The sequence below is a fragment of the Labrus bergylta genome, chromosome 11 (genome assembly GCF_963930695.1).
Source record: "Labrus bergylta chromosome 11, fLabBer1.1, whole genome shotgun sequence".
NCBI lineage: Eukaryota > Metazoa > Chordata > Actinopteri > Labriformes > Labridae > Labrus > Labrus bergylta.
Window position 1 is genome coordinate 27,224,746 of NC_089205.1, and position 13,882 is coordinate 27,238,627.

The 13,882-nt window shown below is 41.9% G+C and overlaps 2 protein-coding genes across 9 annotated transcripts in view; one reads left to right on the top strand and one right to left on the bottom strand.

The window, feature by feature from the left end:
- mark4b (MAP/microtubule affinity-regulating kinase 4b) overlaps positions 1 to 9,202 on the top strand; it is a 58,128-nt gene extending 48,926 nt beyond the window's left edge. For 2 of the 8 annotated variants that reach the window (XM_020643537.3, XM_020643538.3), the window contains exons 17-18: positions 2,563 to 2,607; positions 5,323 to 5,536. In XM_020643537.3, coding sequence (XP_020499193.1) covers positions 2,563 to 2,607; positions 5,323 to 5,387 — 110 coding nt within the window. In that variant the 3' untranslated portion in view covers positions 5,388 to 5,536. Of the gene's footprint in view, positions 1 to 2,562; positions 2,608 to 5,322 lie in introns of all 8 variants that reach the window. The other 6 variants (XM_065960516.1, XM_065960517.1, XM_020643535.3 and 3 more) reach the window with 4 other exon arrangements.
- On the bottom strand, positions 8,871 to 13,654 carry ckmb (creatine kinase, muscle b). Its single transcript, XM_020643512.2, has 9 exons — positions 13,497 to 13,654; positions 11,909 to 12,021; positions 11,637 to 11,733; positions 11,169 to 11,323; positions 10,862 to 10,994; positions 10,586 to 10,757; positions 9,935 to 10,058; positions 9,569 to 9,758; positions 8,871 to 9,440 (listed from the first exon to the last, which is right to left on the bottom strand). The coding sequence occupies exons 2-9, from the start codon at positions 11,999 to 12,001 to the stop codon at positions 9,262 to 9,264; spliced, it is 1,143 nt and encodes a 380-aa protein (XP_020499168.1). The 5' UTR covers positions 12,002 to 12,021; positions 13,497 to 13,654; the 3' UTR covers positions 8,871 to 9,261.
- Positions 13,655 to 13,882: the final 228 nt, after the last annotated feature.

Below are 13,882 nucleotides of genomic sequence, written 5' to 3' on the forward strand. Positions count from 1 at the left end.
AGTAAACAATCTGCTACACACACTGTAGAGATGATACACAAATAGTCTCTAAATCAATGCTTAGTCGGTCAAAACGGTTTAAATTAAAAAATAAAATAAAAAATTCCCAAGGGAGTAGGAAGTGTGCAAGTCATTTGCATCACCCAGACAGGAAGTGAAAAGTCTTAATCTATCTGAAATCTTGCATAATTACTGCTGAACATCCATGCACGGGCATGGACTGATGCAAGATTTTAATGACGAATTATGAGGAAAAAATGGTAGTGTGACATTTGCCCGATTACTTTTTTGTGAAGTGTTTATGACAGATGTGGTGGAGTGAAGTTTAGTGTCCTGGATCCAACAGGAGTTGCTCTCCACGTATTGGCTTGATCACTGTTTGAATAGCGCTCACTGGTAAATCCTGAGGTGTATCTGTGTGGATTAGCAGGCAATCTTTTTGTACAGGGAAGGAGTCTCATTCCTCTGCAAGAGTCAGAACGCTGTGACATGCATCTGATGACACGCTGAGAAACGAACAGGTCGTCAGTTAGAGACAGGGTCAGGTGATCTCACAGAACTACCTCAAATGATCTCCTTGTTAATCTGTGGTGGTGGTGGTGGCACATAACGGGTTAACATGGCGTGCCAGCAACACAAAAACAATGCCAACGTGAGGGCATGTGTGAGAGGAAGAAATCCTTTCTTACCGTTGTTGTATTAGTGAAACAGTCGAGCTTCTGTTGTGTTTGAACATCAAGTTTTCTTTTGTTAATAAAAAAAATATATATATTTATACCCGGTATCAGTGAAGTCCCCCGGCTCAATCCCCCCCATCATCACCCCAGTGGAATAGAGATCAGGTTGTCATATTGTTAGGGGAGAAGAAACCTCGGTCTTCACAAACACAATAGCCAACCTGCCCCCTGGTGGCCGTGAAGGAGAAGTGCAACAAGCGGCTTAAAACTTAAAAACCTGCCTGAGTCATGTCTGCTCTCTGAGTCATGATAGGTTAGAAGGAGGTTTTTAAGTAGTTACATTTTCAATACTTCCATACTTTTGGAGACCACGTGTATTAAAAAAAGATACAATCTCTGTTATTCTAATAATTAATAGTATTGAAAAGTACAGACAGACCAACAGATCGTCAGTCGTATTTTAACCAAAAGCTTCCACAAGCAGAAGAGAGACGATAGGAGTGTGCTCGAGTTTGCTTGCAGTTTTTAGCAGATAAAAACAAAAAAATGACCCATTACTGTGTGGCTAGCACTCGTACGTCTGCTGCCATGGTAACCATACAGATGACCATATTGTTTAATTTTTTACTAATATCAAATCTCAGTCAAAAACTCTGCTGTAGTCTCAAGAAGAAGATAGCCCGCAGACTTGCTCAAATAACAAAAAAAGTTTTGATTCATGACAATGTTTCAACCAGAGGTCTTCTTCAGGCGATTTAAACCCAACAAAAACTGGATCTTTCTTTTTTACATTAAACACACAAAACATAATATAATGCTTACCATGATAACGACATGAAACTGACGCAGGAATTAAAGTAATGAGTTGCAGGTTTAAAGACTGAGAGAGATCCTCTGTGACAACACTTTTGTAAAACCTCAGAGAGCAACCATTTAAGAAAATAAAAAGACGATCACAAGTAAAGAATATTATACATTCAGATCTTTTTGGAAAAATTGATTTTGCATAATTTGACATCTTGAAAATCTTGTAAACTGTATCAGTTACCAAACAAAACATTTTAACCTTTAAACTGATATCCTCTCATGTTTCATCTCCGCTGTGGAGGCGGTTGATAACGAGCTCAGACAGCAGCCGAATGATTCCCCCTGTATGACGCTGGGATTCTTTAGGGTGTCTCCCGATTCGATTCAATTTTGTTTCTTGAGGTCACGATTCGATTCAGAATCTATTTTGGATTCAAAACCATACATTGATCCATGGATTCAAAATCTATTTATGAATGAGTACATACTTCAGGATCTCCTCCAATCATTTGTGAGACTGAATTTCTTGCTGCTCCATTTGGCGTTCCTCTGGGTTAAAGAGCTAGCCTTAGCACTTAGCAGGGACCGACTGATTAGCCCAAAAAATCTAAAATTTCAGAAGATAAGAATCTCGATTTTTACATAAATACATTTTTCCCACCTTAAGTTTCTAGTTTATCTCACTGATTTGTCTTCTACCAGTGTTGGATTTTTGTATTCGAGCATTACTCTTCTTATTTTCAGTCTGTTCAGAGCCAGACCCTCGACTGTATTTTTGCACCCTCTATATCTTTATATTTATATTTGTCGTGTTGTCGTTTCACATCCATCCAGTGTTCCAGTGTAGTGAGTGTAAGTCAGTGATGATTCATCTGTGATTTTGAAAACCAGTTGTTGTGTTTGTGTTGTGATCACTGGATTGGTTGATGTTGATTCACTGACCATAACCATTCTGAGGCGGGGCGGGGCGGGGCGGGGCGGGGCAGGGCGGGGGGGCATGCTGGAGGCAGGGGGGGTTTGTTGTGGGAGGCTCGTTGGCCGATTGATTCCTAACAGATGCGTTTGTCTTCTTCTTGAGGGTCACAGACGAACCTGAGAGAATCAGCAGATCTCCGGTCACAAGGTGAGTAACAACACGATGATCCTTTTTCACAACGATGACCTTTAGTAAACTCCTCTTTGAGTGACAGTTACAGCTGATGTTAAAGTTTCTGATGGATTAAACAAACAGTTTGCATCATAAGAGCTTTAAAGAAACTGTACGGAGGTTTTTCATCACCTCTTTACTTCCAACTAGCTGTGTCGAGGTGTTTCAGCTTCATGTTTACTTTACAAACACAAAGCGTGGAAACAATCAGCACGATAAGCATGTTTCCCAAAGTGTCCAAATATTCTGTAAGACTCTTTCTTTAGAGAAGACTTCACTTGTTGAGCTCAAATGTTTTTTTTTAACTCAAAAACACATCGAAGCAGAGTCCTACTGCGTTGACCTCTCAGCTGTGAATCAGTTTCTAAACATCAGACGTCGACATCGTTAACATGTGATTCAACGTGAGAACAGTGTGAGAGAAATGTCTAAAAAATATGAGAATTTCTAGTTCTCAAAAGAAATAAGAACATGATTTGAAGGGATTCAGGAAACCTTTTGAACGTGATCAAGGAGAAAAAACATTGGACATGCTTTCCCTCCTTTTGTTTTTATTATTTAAATTTTTATTCAGAGCAAAATGTAAACATGTTTTGCAGCTAGTCAAAGTTACAAAGGTTTTTTCAGAAAGTAAAGAGATACACAATAAAACCGGTATAAGACACAGTCGTCTAAACATTCTTATAAAATGAGGTGGTAGTAGTGGTGAGACAAATAAACATTTTGTAAGAGAAAATTCAAAGCTTGGCAAAGTCATTGTGAGTAAAAGCAATGTGCCGGGATGGGATTGTTTTTTGGTTGTGATCTTAAATACAGAAAAGCCTCCGACAGTTTCAATACATCAAAGAACATTTAAAACAATAAAAAAAACATCCATAGCAATACATCTGCATCTCCTGTTATAAAGATAAGTTTGCCAAAATCCCCTTACACCAGGTTTACATTTTAAATATCCAGCAGAGATTTAAAAACAAGCCTTAAACTGGACACTTTTAAAAGCTTTTTGTTCCCTTTGTGATCATTTTAACAACGTTCATAACTCGAGGAAATCCAGGCAAATAGAGATGTGACAGTGCTCATACTAAACAGCTTATTCATGTTCAATCACTTTAACTAATCTAAAGAGCTTCACTATCAACCTGCCCAGAAATATCTTCTCCATATACTGTACCTGTAACTGCACGATCACAATGACAGAGAATTTAATTTAATGAAAGTATTTTAGATCTCAGAACATCGACGATTTTGAAGTTAAGAACTAAAAAAATTACTTAAAAATGTCACATTGTTGTTTAATGTCGTTTGTAGAGAAGCCTGGATATTAATCCTACCAGACGTTTATTTTAAAGATAATTATGAGTCATGTTCCACCACTAGAACTATGATTGGATTGTGTAATAACTCTGTGTGTTTTCACTAAAGGTCATGTGTACTCTCTCTCAGCCTCAGCTGCTTCAGCCCCTCAGTCTCAGTCTCAGGTTCTGTCTCAGGGTAAAAGCAGCAGGTAAAGCAGCAGCAGGTTAACGTTAGCTAAGAGACTGTGATGTGGCTGTAGATGCTGAACATGGCTCCCTGTGGTAGATAATCCCCTGTGGGTAGTAGAGCCCTGACCTTCCTATGTGAAGAGAAGAAAAGAAAAGTGTTTTCATTACGTCGTCAGCGTCATCGTCCCTGAAGCGACCCTCCCTCCCTCCCTCACCTGCAGCCCCAGTTTAACGGATTCTGTTAAAGTCTTTATCTGTGATTTTTCACACTTAAATGTAGAAATCAAGTTTATCCTCTGAAAATAACTCTGTGAGTCATGACTGTCACAATGGGTGTAACACCCGAGTCCCACTGTCTGTGATGTTTTCAGAGTTTTCAGAGTCCTATCTTCACTTTGTTTACATCGCCAGGACGGCCGGCTGACTCCTCCCCTCGAGTATAAAAGTTGTTTAATTGAGGGACTAGAGAAAAGAAGAATAACATACTGTACTCACTGCTTAACTGTGTTTCTAGATCACGCTAGCATTAGCATGCTAACACAACAATGCAGCGCAAGTTGTTTTGGTTTCATGCTGGAGCTCAAGGGCGACATCTGCTGGATCAGAAAATCGCATATAAAGCCTTTAATGTGTGATAGAGAAAATACTACTAGAGAGGAAACAAGAAGACAGTTTGTTAGTTTTTTTTATGTATATTTAGTTGTAAGGTCATATTTAAAAAATGTCCCATCCTGACCCCAAAATCCTTCACATGAACATTTACTTCAGGTGGGTTTCATTTGTACCTCCTTTTTCTGTAATGCATCCACTGTATGGCATAAAAAAGAAGTGATGTTGTTGAACAGTTACTTATCTGAGACCCTGGAAGCATGTTGTAATATCAAAATGTAAAAAGTCTGATTCTAATATTTCTTCTTCTCCTCCTCCTTTTCCCCAACCTCTCATACATTCACATCCAATCAACCACTCTCACCTTCATCACACCCACACCTTCCACCTCATCTGAAATACCAAAAATCATTCCCATCCATGTTGGATCTTGTGCTCTTCTGCCTCTCCTACTCCTCCCATTTATATTTTTATAAAACAAACCCCGCCTCCTTCTTTAAACATCAACCCCGCCCTCTCCTTTTTATTTATTTTTTTATTTTGACCCATCCACATCCATCCTGTCTCTGCATGACTCTTGCACCTCCCCCCCTTCCAGTCGCCATCTATCTGGGCATCAGAAAGCGGCCGAGCCCCGGACCCCCCGATGCGGCTGGGATGTGAGGGTGCGGAGCCCCCGCGACCCGGCCGAGGTGGTGCTAGCGCTGCGCGAGGCGGCTCAGGGCTGCGGGTGCCAGGTCCACCTCGCGGGTCCTTTCCTCCTCTCCTGCACCCACGGAGCAGCCGGCGCTCGCGTCGCCTTTGAGGCCGAGGTCTGCCAGCTGCCCAGCGGGCTGGGCCAGAGCAGCGGTGTGAGGTTCAAGCGCCTGTGGGGGGCGCCGTTAGCCTTCAGAGACATTGCCACCAAAGTGTCCAAAGAGCTGGAGCTCTGAGGGCGACGGGAGGCGGGGCAGATTGACGACGGGCGGGACAAGTTGACGACTGAGGAGGGCTGAGGAGGAGGAGGAGGAGGAAACCATCGACTCCTCCTCTTCCTCCCTGGGCTTCACCTCATCTGTTGTGGCTAGTGATGCCTCGCCTCCGCCAAAGACCCTCTTCTCCTGATGCCACAAACAGATGCGCAGACACGTAGACCGACATCAGCAGACTCATGACCCCCCTTGACCTTGGAGCTGTCAGTGACCCTCACCTCCTGCTTAGAAACCTCCGTATTGTGTGAGCCCTCAGAGTCACCGTTTTGTTTTTTTTATAATTCATGTTTGATGATGATATGGACGGTGTTGTTGAGAGTGATGGAGAGTGAGGATTTCTTGTTGTTGTTGTTGTTGTAATTCCTATTCGATCTTATTTGTCATCATTCCTTTTTAAAGAGCTGCTATTTAAAGATACTTTTTTGTGTTTTAAATTTATTTTCTGTCTTTAAATGCTTTTTAAATGAGCAGGAGTTTGACATCTGTTGTCATTCTTGGAAGCCGGTGTTGCATATTTAATGAGTGAGGGCGCAGTGTGACCCCCGGGCATCTAGAGGGAGACATGCAGAAATGCATAGACTTAAAAGAGCATCATGGCCTTTCTGCAACATCATTTAAAAATCACTAAATTTACTGCTCAGTGAGGTGTTTAGTTTGTTTCATGTCCCGCTGTTCTTACTGAATTCAATACTCTGGACTGAGAGCGCACAGACGAGCAAAGCAGGATGTAAAATAAGACTCAGCTGATATACATTCACGACCTTTACCAACGAGAAAAAGTCCATTAGAAAATGAACAATAAGATATATCTTAGTTGTACAGGTGACTTGATCCGTACCAGGAATCATGATTTGACACAGGCAGAGAGTAACACTATGTCACAGACTAGAACCTCAACGTTTTATTTTCAAAAAGCAGGTTTTTTCAGCTGATAATAAATGACCACCATGCACTCTATTAACTATCAGTTTATTATCATTATTTCACCCTCTAAATTGAGAAGATTAAATTGTTGCTCAGCACATATCGCATGCTGTTTCCACTGAGTGCCCTGCATCTCTTTCTGGTCTGATACATTTTGATTCTGCGTCTTTTCAAAACGATGCAACCTTCATTATTTTAAATATCGATGGTATCAAAAAGTAAAGGAAGCATTTTTTAAAAAAATTGTAAAGATCATCGTCCATATTTTTAACCCAGAACTTCTCGATATAAGAAGCGAGAGAGTCACAGGTCAGCAAATACAGATGTTTCTCAAGTCCTTGACGCGTCTCATAAATGTACTAAAGTAACCTGATGACACTGAGCAGGGGAGATGTTGCCTTTGTGTTTGTGGGCCGGAGTTGGTACTTAAAAACAAAGCATGTACCCAACATTGGGAGCCCAGGAATTCTGTTTTTGTTGTCATGGTTACAGAACAGGTATTCATTTTGTTGTATTTGTATTTTTTTTACTAGAATCGTATCAAAGTGTAAAAAATGCTGGTATCATGGCGGCCCAGCATCCAAACAACTAATCAGATCACATTCATGGAAACAAATATTTTCTCTCTTTTTTTTTTTTTAACCATAAAGAGATTCTCCCGGTTTGATGTCCCCTCGGCTTGTCACTGTTTTTATCTGATATAATCAGATGAGTTCATGCAAACCACAAACCTGATCCAACATGAAGCAAACTCATTGTTGGTTCCATCTTTAACTTCAAAAGCAGAGATTTCACTAAATCTTTGAATCCCAGTATCGAGCAGCTGACTGTTACACATGTGCATCAGGTTATTTTAATTGATCTAATCTTTAGAATATATTTTCATAAACACGTCTACAGTGTCCCGTACTGTTGTGTAGTAAACAGAGGAGTCTGTTTTAGTAACAAACAGCTGTTGCTAAGGCAGCACTCTGACACCACAGTCTGCATCGACTGTCCTCATAATAACGTGCAATACAGCCACAAAGCTGAGACTTGAATACTCATTCATTCAGACTCAACAGGGCTCTGTGATTTATTCTTCATTATGTTGATTTGTTGTTAAAATTCATCGAGCACTTTTCTGCTTTTAGCCGGTTTGGCCTTGTACTGAACTGGCACCTTTTTTTTTTTTTTTTTTTTAATTCATCTGTAATTTGTTTTGTACAGTTTTTAAAAAATGTCGATGTCTCACATGTTTAAAGCCGACGCGAGTGAATAGCTGAAATTTGAATGCCTTTACTCACATGAACGGCTTCTGGAAATCATTCTCTTTCCACAGTAATCCAACTTCCAAGTTCAGTACCCTCGGAAAATTCAAGATTCATCCTTTCTCTGTTACATGTCCTCTTTTTTTTTTTTTTTTTCTGGTCCAATAATGCATTTTAGTTTGTGTTCCTCAGCTCAGTAACACTTCCGACTTTTAAAATGTGTAGAGCTCCCCTCGCTGGTCGACCCGGTGGCGGCAGCACTGACACATGTAGGACTGTAAGAATTCAGACTGTTAACCAATCACTCCACTCTCAACTCCACTGATTCATCAAAGCATGCAACGTTTGAGGTCATGGTTAAAGATGAGAATGTGACCTCACATGACTTTGGGAAATTAAAATGTTGTTTTTTTTTAGTCCTGAGTCTGAAAACTCCAAAATCAAAAGGTTGTTGTTCTTGTCTTGTTACTCCCTCAAGCAAACAAAACGTGTACTTCTGAGGTATGTAACCTTTAATCAAACACTGATGTTTGATGGTACAGCAGATTATATTTACGGCTGTAAAGAATTCACCTTTAAGACAGGAGCAGGTATGGACCCACTGTTCAAAATGTGAAGATGTGATTTAGGGCTAAATTCATTTTCTGAATAACAGGCCTCTTTCTTTCTCTCTCTCTCTTTCTCTCTCTTTCTCTCTCTCTCTCTCTCTTTCTCTCTCTCTCTCTCTCTCTCTCCCTCGCTCTCTCTGAACTTGTTCTGTAGATACAGTTAGAGCCGCGCTTTAAGGCTACAGTTCTGTTGTAAAGTGTGTTTGAAGACATTGCTGTTATCAACAAAAAGTTAACTTATGGGCTGAAATGACCTTAATGATCGACCTGCAATCCTGCATGTCTCCTAGGAAATAATGTGTGACACAAAAATAAAGACTTCAACCTCTTTCATATTTCATGTCTTTTGTTTTTTGTCCCGAGCGATCCAAGAGAAAACATGAGGAACAAGTGTTTGATTGTTACATGGGGCATAGTTTTTAATTGTCCAGATATATATTACAACCAAAAAAAAGACTTTCAGTACTTTACATAGCCATGACCAGACTATGCATGGATTGATCCCAGGATGTTACAGAGATGTTGGGAAGAGATGTTTAAAGTGACAGGAAGTTAGAAAGAGGAAGTGAAAGCAGGGGATAGAAAAGATGAAGAACAGAAGTTCAGTAAAGTTAGCAGAGAGAAAAGTGGAGTGTCTTCTTGTTGGAGATAAGTAATCAGGAAGTAGCCAGTCGGCCGAGACCGGTGAGATAACTTTACAACAAGGGCTACTCGTTCATTTTTTTTATAAAATAAAAAAAAAACAAACACAGACAGTCACTCAGTCATTGGAAGTCTTTCCACTTTACTTCTGGGCGGGGATCATGCCATCGATGGCCTCTCCCTTCTCGAGCTTCTTCTCCATCTCAACCATCAGCTTGACACCATCGACCACCAGCTGGACCTGATCCACCTCGGAGGAGCCCAGACGGTCAGCGTTGGAGATGTCGAACACACCACCCACGGAGGCTGTGTCCACACCACCTGCAGGGGGGAAGAAGGGGGGTAGCAGTAAGTAACAGTAAGGGAACAAAAGAGGCCCAAACATGGGATTTTATAGTTTTGTTAACGTCGGCTGTGACCCCTTTTACTATTAGTTTTGTTTTCAGTACCTGTTCCACGCTTCTGCAGACGCAGCCTAGTCAGGATCTCCTCAAACTTGGCATGTGTGCTGAGCTTGGGCAGCTTGACGTGCACGCCACCGCGCAGGCCGGTTCCCAGGTTGGAGGGGCAGGTCAGGATGTAGCCCAGATGCTCGTTCCACATGAAGCCGTGGTTGTGCTTCTTGAAGATCTCCTCAATCTGACCGGTGGAGAGGCAAAAAAACGGCATGTTGGTTATAAAAAAAATAACTAAGCATTTCTTGCAAGACACTTCACAAGCCATGACAAGTAATGGTTGAACATCTGGATTGTTTCACTTGTGTTCACATGTGCCTACTTGAATCTTGCAAACTCATGTGTTAAAGTATCTGTTACCTTCTGCAGGCCAGTGCAGAAGCGTCTGAAGACCTCCTTCATGTTGCCTCCCTTTTGCATGGAGATGACACGCAGGTGATCCTCCTCGTTCACCCAGACCAGGAAGGTCTTGTTGTCGTTGTGCCTGAAGGAAGATTAAAAAACAGACTCGGGGTCAATTGGTTTTTACAAAGAGGACAAAATGTTCCCAAGCAAAGTTTTTGATACTAGAATGTTGCATGAAAAACCGCCCTGCAGATTTGTGGTTGTTGGTTTCTCAAGGTAAAGTCAAAGGGGAAACGTAACCCTGACAACCATGCTAACCCTGATCTGTGCATTATCTGAGCTGCACAGTATCAGATTTATAGTCTGATACTGTCTGAAGTGTGCTGCAGCCTATCACACTTTTACAGATGTTTAAAAGCAGGCGTCATCAGAAGAGTTGACTCTGAGAGAGACAGATAGTGGCAGTTTTTACGGTTGACTTGGGATGGGTAGATTGGAGGTTTTAGCTTAAAGGGGGGTTGTTTGTATATTTGTATTAGCTGCCAGTTGATTATAGCACAACATCTGAACAACTTTCTGCTTTCTTAACATGGAGAGTTTCAATAAAGTGAAAGTTAGCGGTCAAATTTTCTTTACACTCTTGAGTCTAGTGTTTTTTTCTCTCACCAGATGCCTCTGCCGTCGGGCCAGTCACGGGCCATTCCGGCGCAGGTCAGCAGGGGGGACACAGGCTTGTCGAAGAGGAAGTGATCAGCGATCAGCTGCTCCTGCTCGGCATCGGTCATGCCGCTCAGGGGGTAGTACTTTCCCTTCAGCTCACCATCCAGGTTGGCCAGGGCTGAGGGGAAAGAACACATGGAGTCAGTGTCTAATTGTTACACAAAACACTTTGTAAAAGGACTGACAGGTTGGGTTTATTGTTTTTATAAGTTTGGCATTCACCCTCAATGGACAGTTTCTCAATGCCTCTGCGCTCTCCACGGCTGTTGTGGGGGGGCAGGGTGAATCCCTTGATGCTGCGGCCAGTACGGACACGGCTGGACAGCACGTAGTTGGGGTCCAGGTCATCACCTCCCTGAGAGAAGCAGGCAGAACAGAAGAATGGTTATTATTGTACTGGAGCCAATAGTTTTCAGGACTCATTTGTATTAGAGAGTGTGAGAGAATGACTGAATATTCTGCAGCTTGTTGCTTCAGAAAGTCAAGTTATCAAAACAGTAATGACATTAAACGCTTCCTTTCTTCTTACCTTCAGGTTCTCGAAGTTCAGGTCGGTCTTGTGCTTGTCGGTGGGCTTGTAGCCACTGTGACGGTCGGAGATGATGGGGTCCAACAGATCCTTGAAGACCTCGTAGCACTCCTCATCACCGGCAACGCAGCCGACAGTCATGATGAAGGGGTGACCTGTGGGACAAGAGGAATGATGAGAACGTTGGTAGCTAGCTCTACCTTTAATATCTCACCATTATGAGACGATGAATTCCTTGATATTAAAACTAACCATGAACTGAAACTTGTCAGAATTTTAGCCCTAAAGCCCAAAAAATGTGATAAAGCTCTTGAGTCGCCTTAGCAGGTCAGATGGACGCTGACCTTTTCAGGTTCAGAGGTTCACAATCATAACTCGTATTTCACTACATACAGTGTTTTCTTTGGTCGATTGGATTTTCCTATCTTTACTGGTTTGTGTTTATGTTGATCACTTCCTCCTTCTTACCAGGGTTGTCAACACCGGTCTGGATGACGTCATCCACGGTGAAGCCGCTGGGGGTGGACTTTCCCCTCAGCTTTTCGTAGATTTCCTTGGTCAGCACCTACAGCGGATGAGACCCAGTGCTGGTCAGTGATACATTCATGTGACTTCCTGTTTCTGTGACATTTAAGTATCTTAATGCCACCTCATGCTGAAAGTTATTGGTGACTGTCAAAGGAATGTTTTTTCTTTTCTTCTGGGTCATGGATAGACACGTGTGAGCACAGTTTTTATACCTTGGCCATGTGGTTGTTGTGGAGAGAGAGATCGGGGAACTCCTCGTCCACAGAGAACTTCATCTTGAGGTCATTGTGGCAGTTCTTTGCCATGGCTGCGATTCTTACTCCGCCTGAAACGTTAAAAAAAAAAAAAAAAAAGAATTATTAGTTTGATTTTTCTGAAGCTACAACTCTTGTAAATGTATTTGCTGGAACTGCAATAAAAAAATATTTTGCACACTTTTATTTACAAGATACACAAAAGGAGTTCTTGATGTTTTTTTGTTGCGGTGATGTAACAAAGCAACCCGAACAACAACAACAACAACAACAACAACAACAACAACAACAACAACAACAACAACAACACAGTAATCTGATGAATACCATTTTTCTTTTCAGGAATTTCTCCAAATTTTTCAAGAGTCCTGTCTATGAGTCTTCTGGTAAAGAAGAGACACCTTTTCATCTCTCTCTCTCTCTCTCTTTCTCTCTCTCTCTCTCTCGCTCTCTCTCTCTCTCTCTCTCTCTCTCTCTCTCTCTCTCTCTCTGTCTCTGTCTCTCTCTCTCTCTCTCTGTCTCTCTCTCTCTCTCTCTCTTTCTGTCTTGCAGCTGTCTTCATGCTCTTCCCCCTGCTGTTCTCACCACCTGCCCCTCTCCGCCCAACAGCTCAGGTTATTAATAGTATGGTGGTGCTGCCTCTTGTCCTGCACATCTCCCTTCTCTGCAGGGAGCTACAGCACAGTAATGAAAGATTTCCCTTCTCTCTTTCTTCATCTACAGCCTCAGACTAATGCAAGCTTAGTTTCCAAGCGACTGTGCTATTTGGAGGTAGCAGAGAAAGTACCAAAAGTAGTTAGGAGTTGAAAAGAGGAACACTGGCGCCTGGTGCATGTCAGCCCGACTCTTTCCTCCCTGTCTCTCTACAGCTATGCTATTAATAAAGACAATAGGCAAAAAAATCAAATACAGTTTAAAATAGATCAAGATTTTCTAAGATTTAAAAAAAAGTTGTATGCACCTTTTCATCATTCTGAATCTATAAACGATAAGCTCCCTCTTTTCATCTCTCAGAGGTCAGAACTCAACCTGCTGCTGTAGTTGATTGATGACCCCTGGTACACTTAAAGGTCAAAGCATTGCATGCCTCTCAGATGGCTCCATATGTTCCATGACTAAATCAAGCGCTCCTAAACTATTCAGAGACACACTGGAAACCTGTCCTGCTGGCGTCAGCAACAGCTGACAGAGAGTCACAGCTGTTTGGGTGACACCATGCTGCCATATACTAGTGCTACCAATACCCCCCCCCCCCAAAAAAAAATACAACAGTGTCGATGAAAAGTCTCACTACACTAGGAGAAAAAGAAATTGTTAAGATTTTAGTAGTTTCCATATCAGGAAAGAAAAATGAAAAGCATTGGAGGAATCCATGAAAAAATACAAGAAGAGAAAACGTGTTTTCAATCCCAGAGTTCACAAAGGAAGGAATCTGTCAAATTGTTTCCCTAAAATGTTTAAGGTCCATACTTCTAAGAAGAAAAAAATCCCCACAATCTTTTCCATGGATATATAAAAAAACTAAAACCTGATTCTGTCTTTTTACCTGCTTTGGAGAAAAGAAAGGGTTACAGATCCTGGGATCAGATCCTGTTCACCAACTTTAAGGGTTGCCCAACTTTGCCAGCTGATGGGCTTAAGCATTTATACCCAGACCCCCCATCCCTATTGGCTGACCACAGTCAGGGTCCCCTTTTTTGATTGGTCACGGGGGGTCTTCTGTGCCCGGTTGAGTTTCTAAAAGGCAAGAACAAACTTCACACAACACTCAAGATGAGAGACAAGTGAACAGCTGCAGTCATCCTGTTCAACCTCTCACCTCCTGCCAGCTGGTCGCAGCTCGAGCCTGCAGGGGAGAGAGGTGGTGGACATCGCTCACCTTTATACTTTAATCAGTGTGCATTATTAAGTTGTGTTTGAGGATCATCAGAT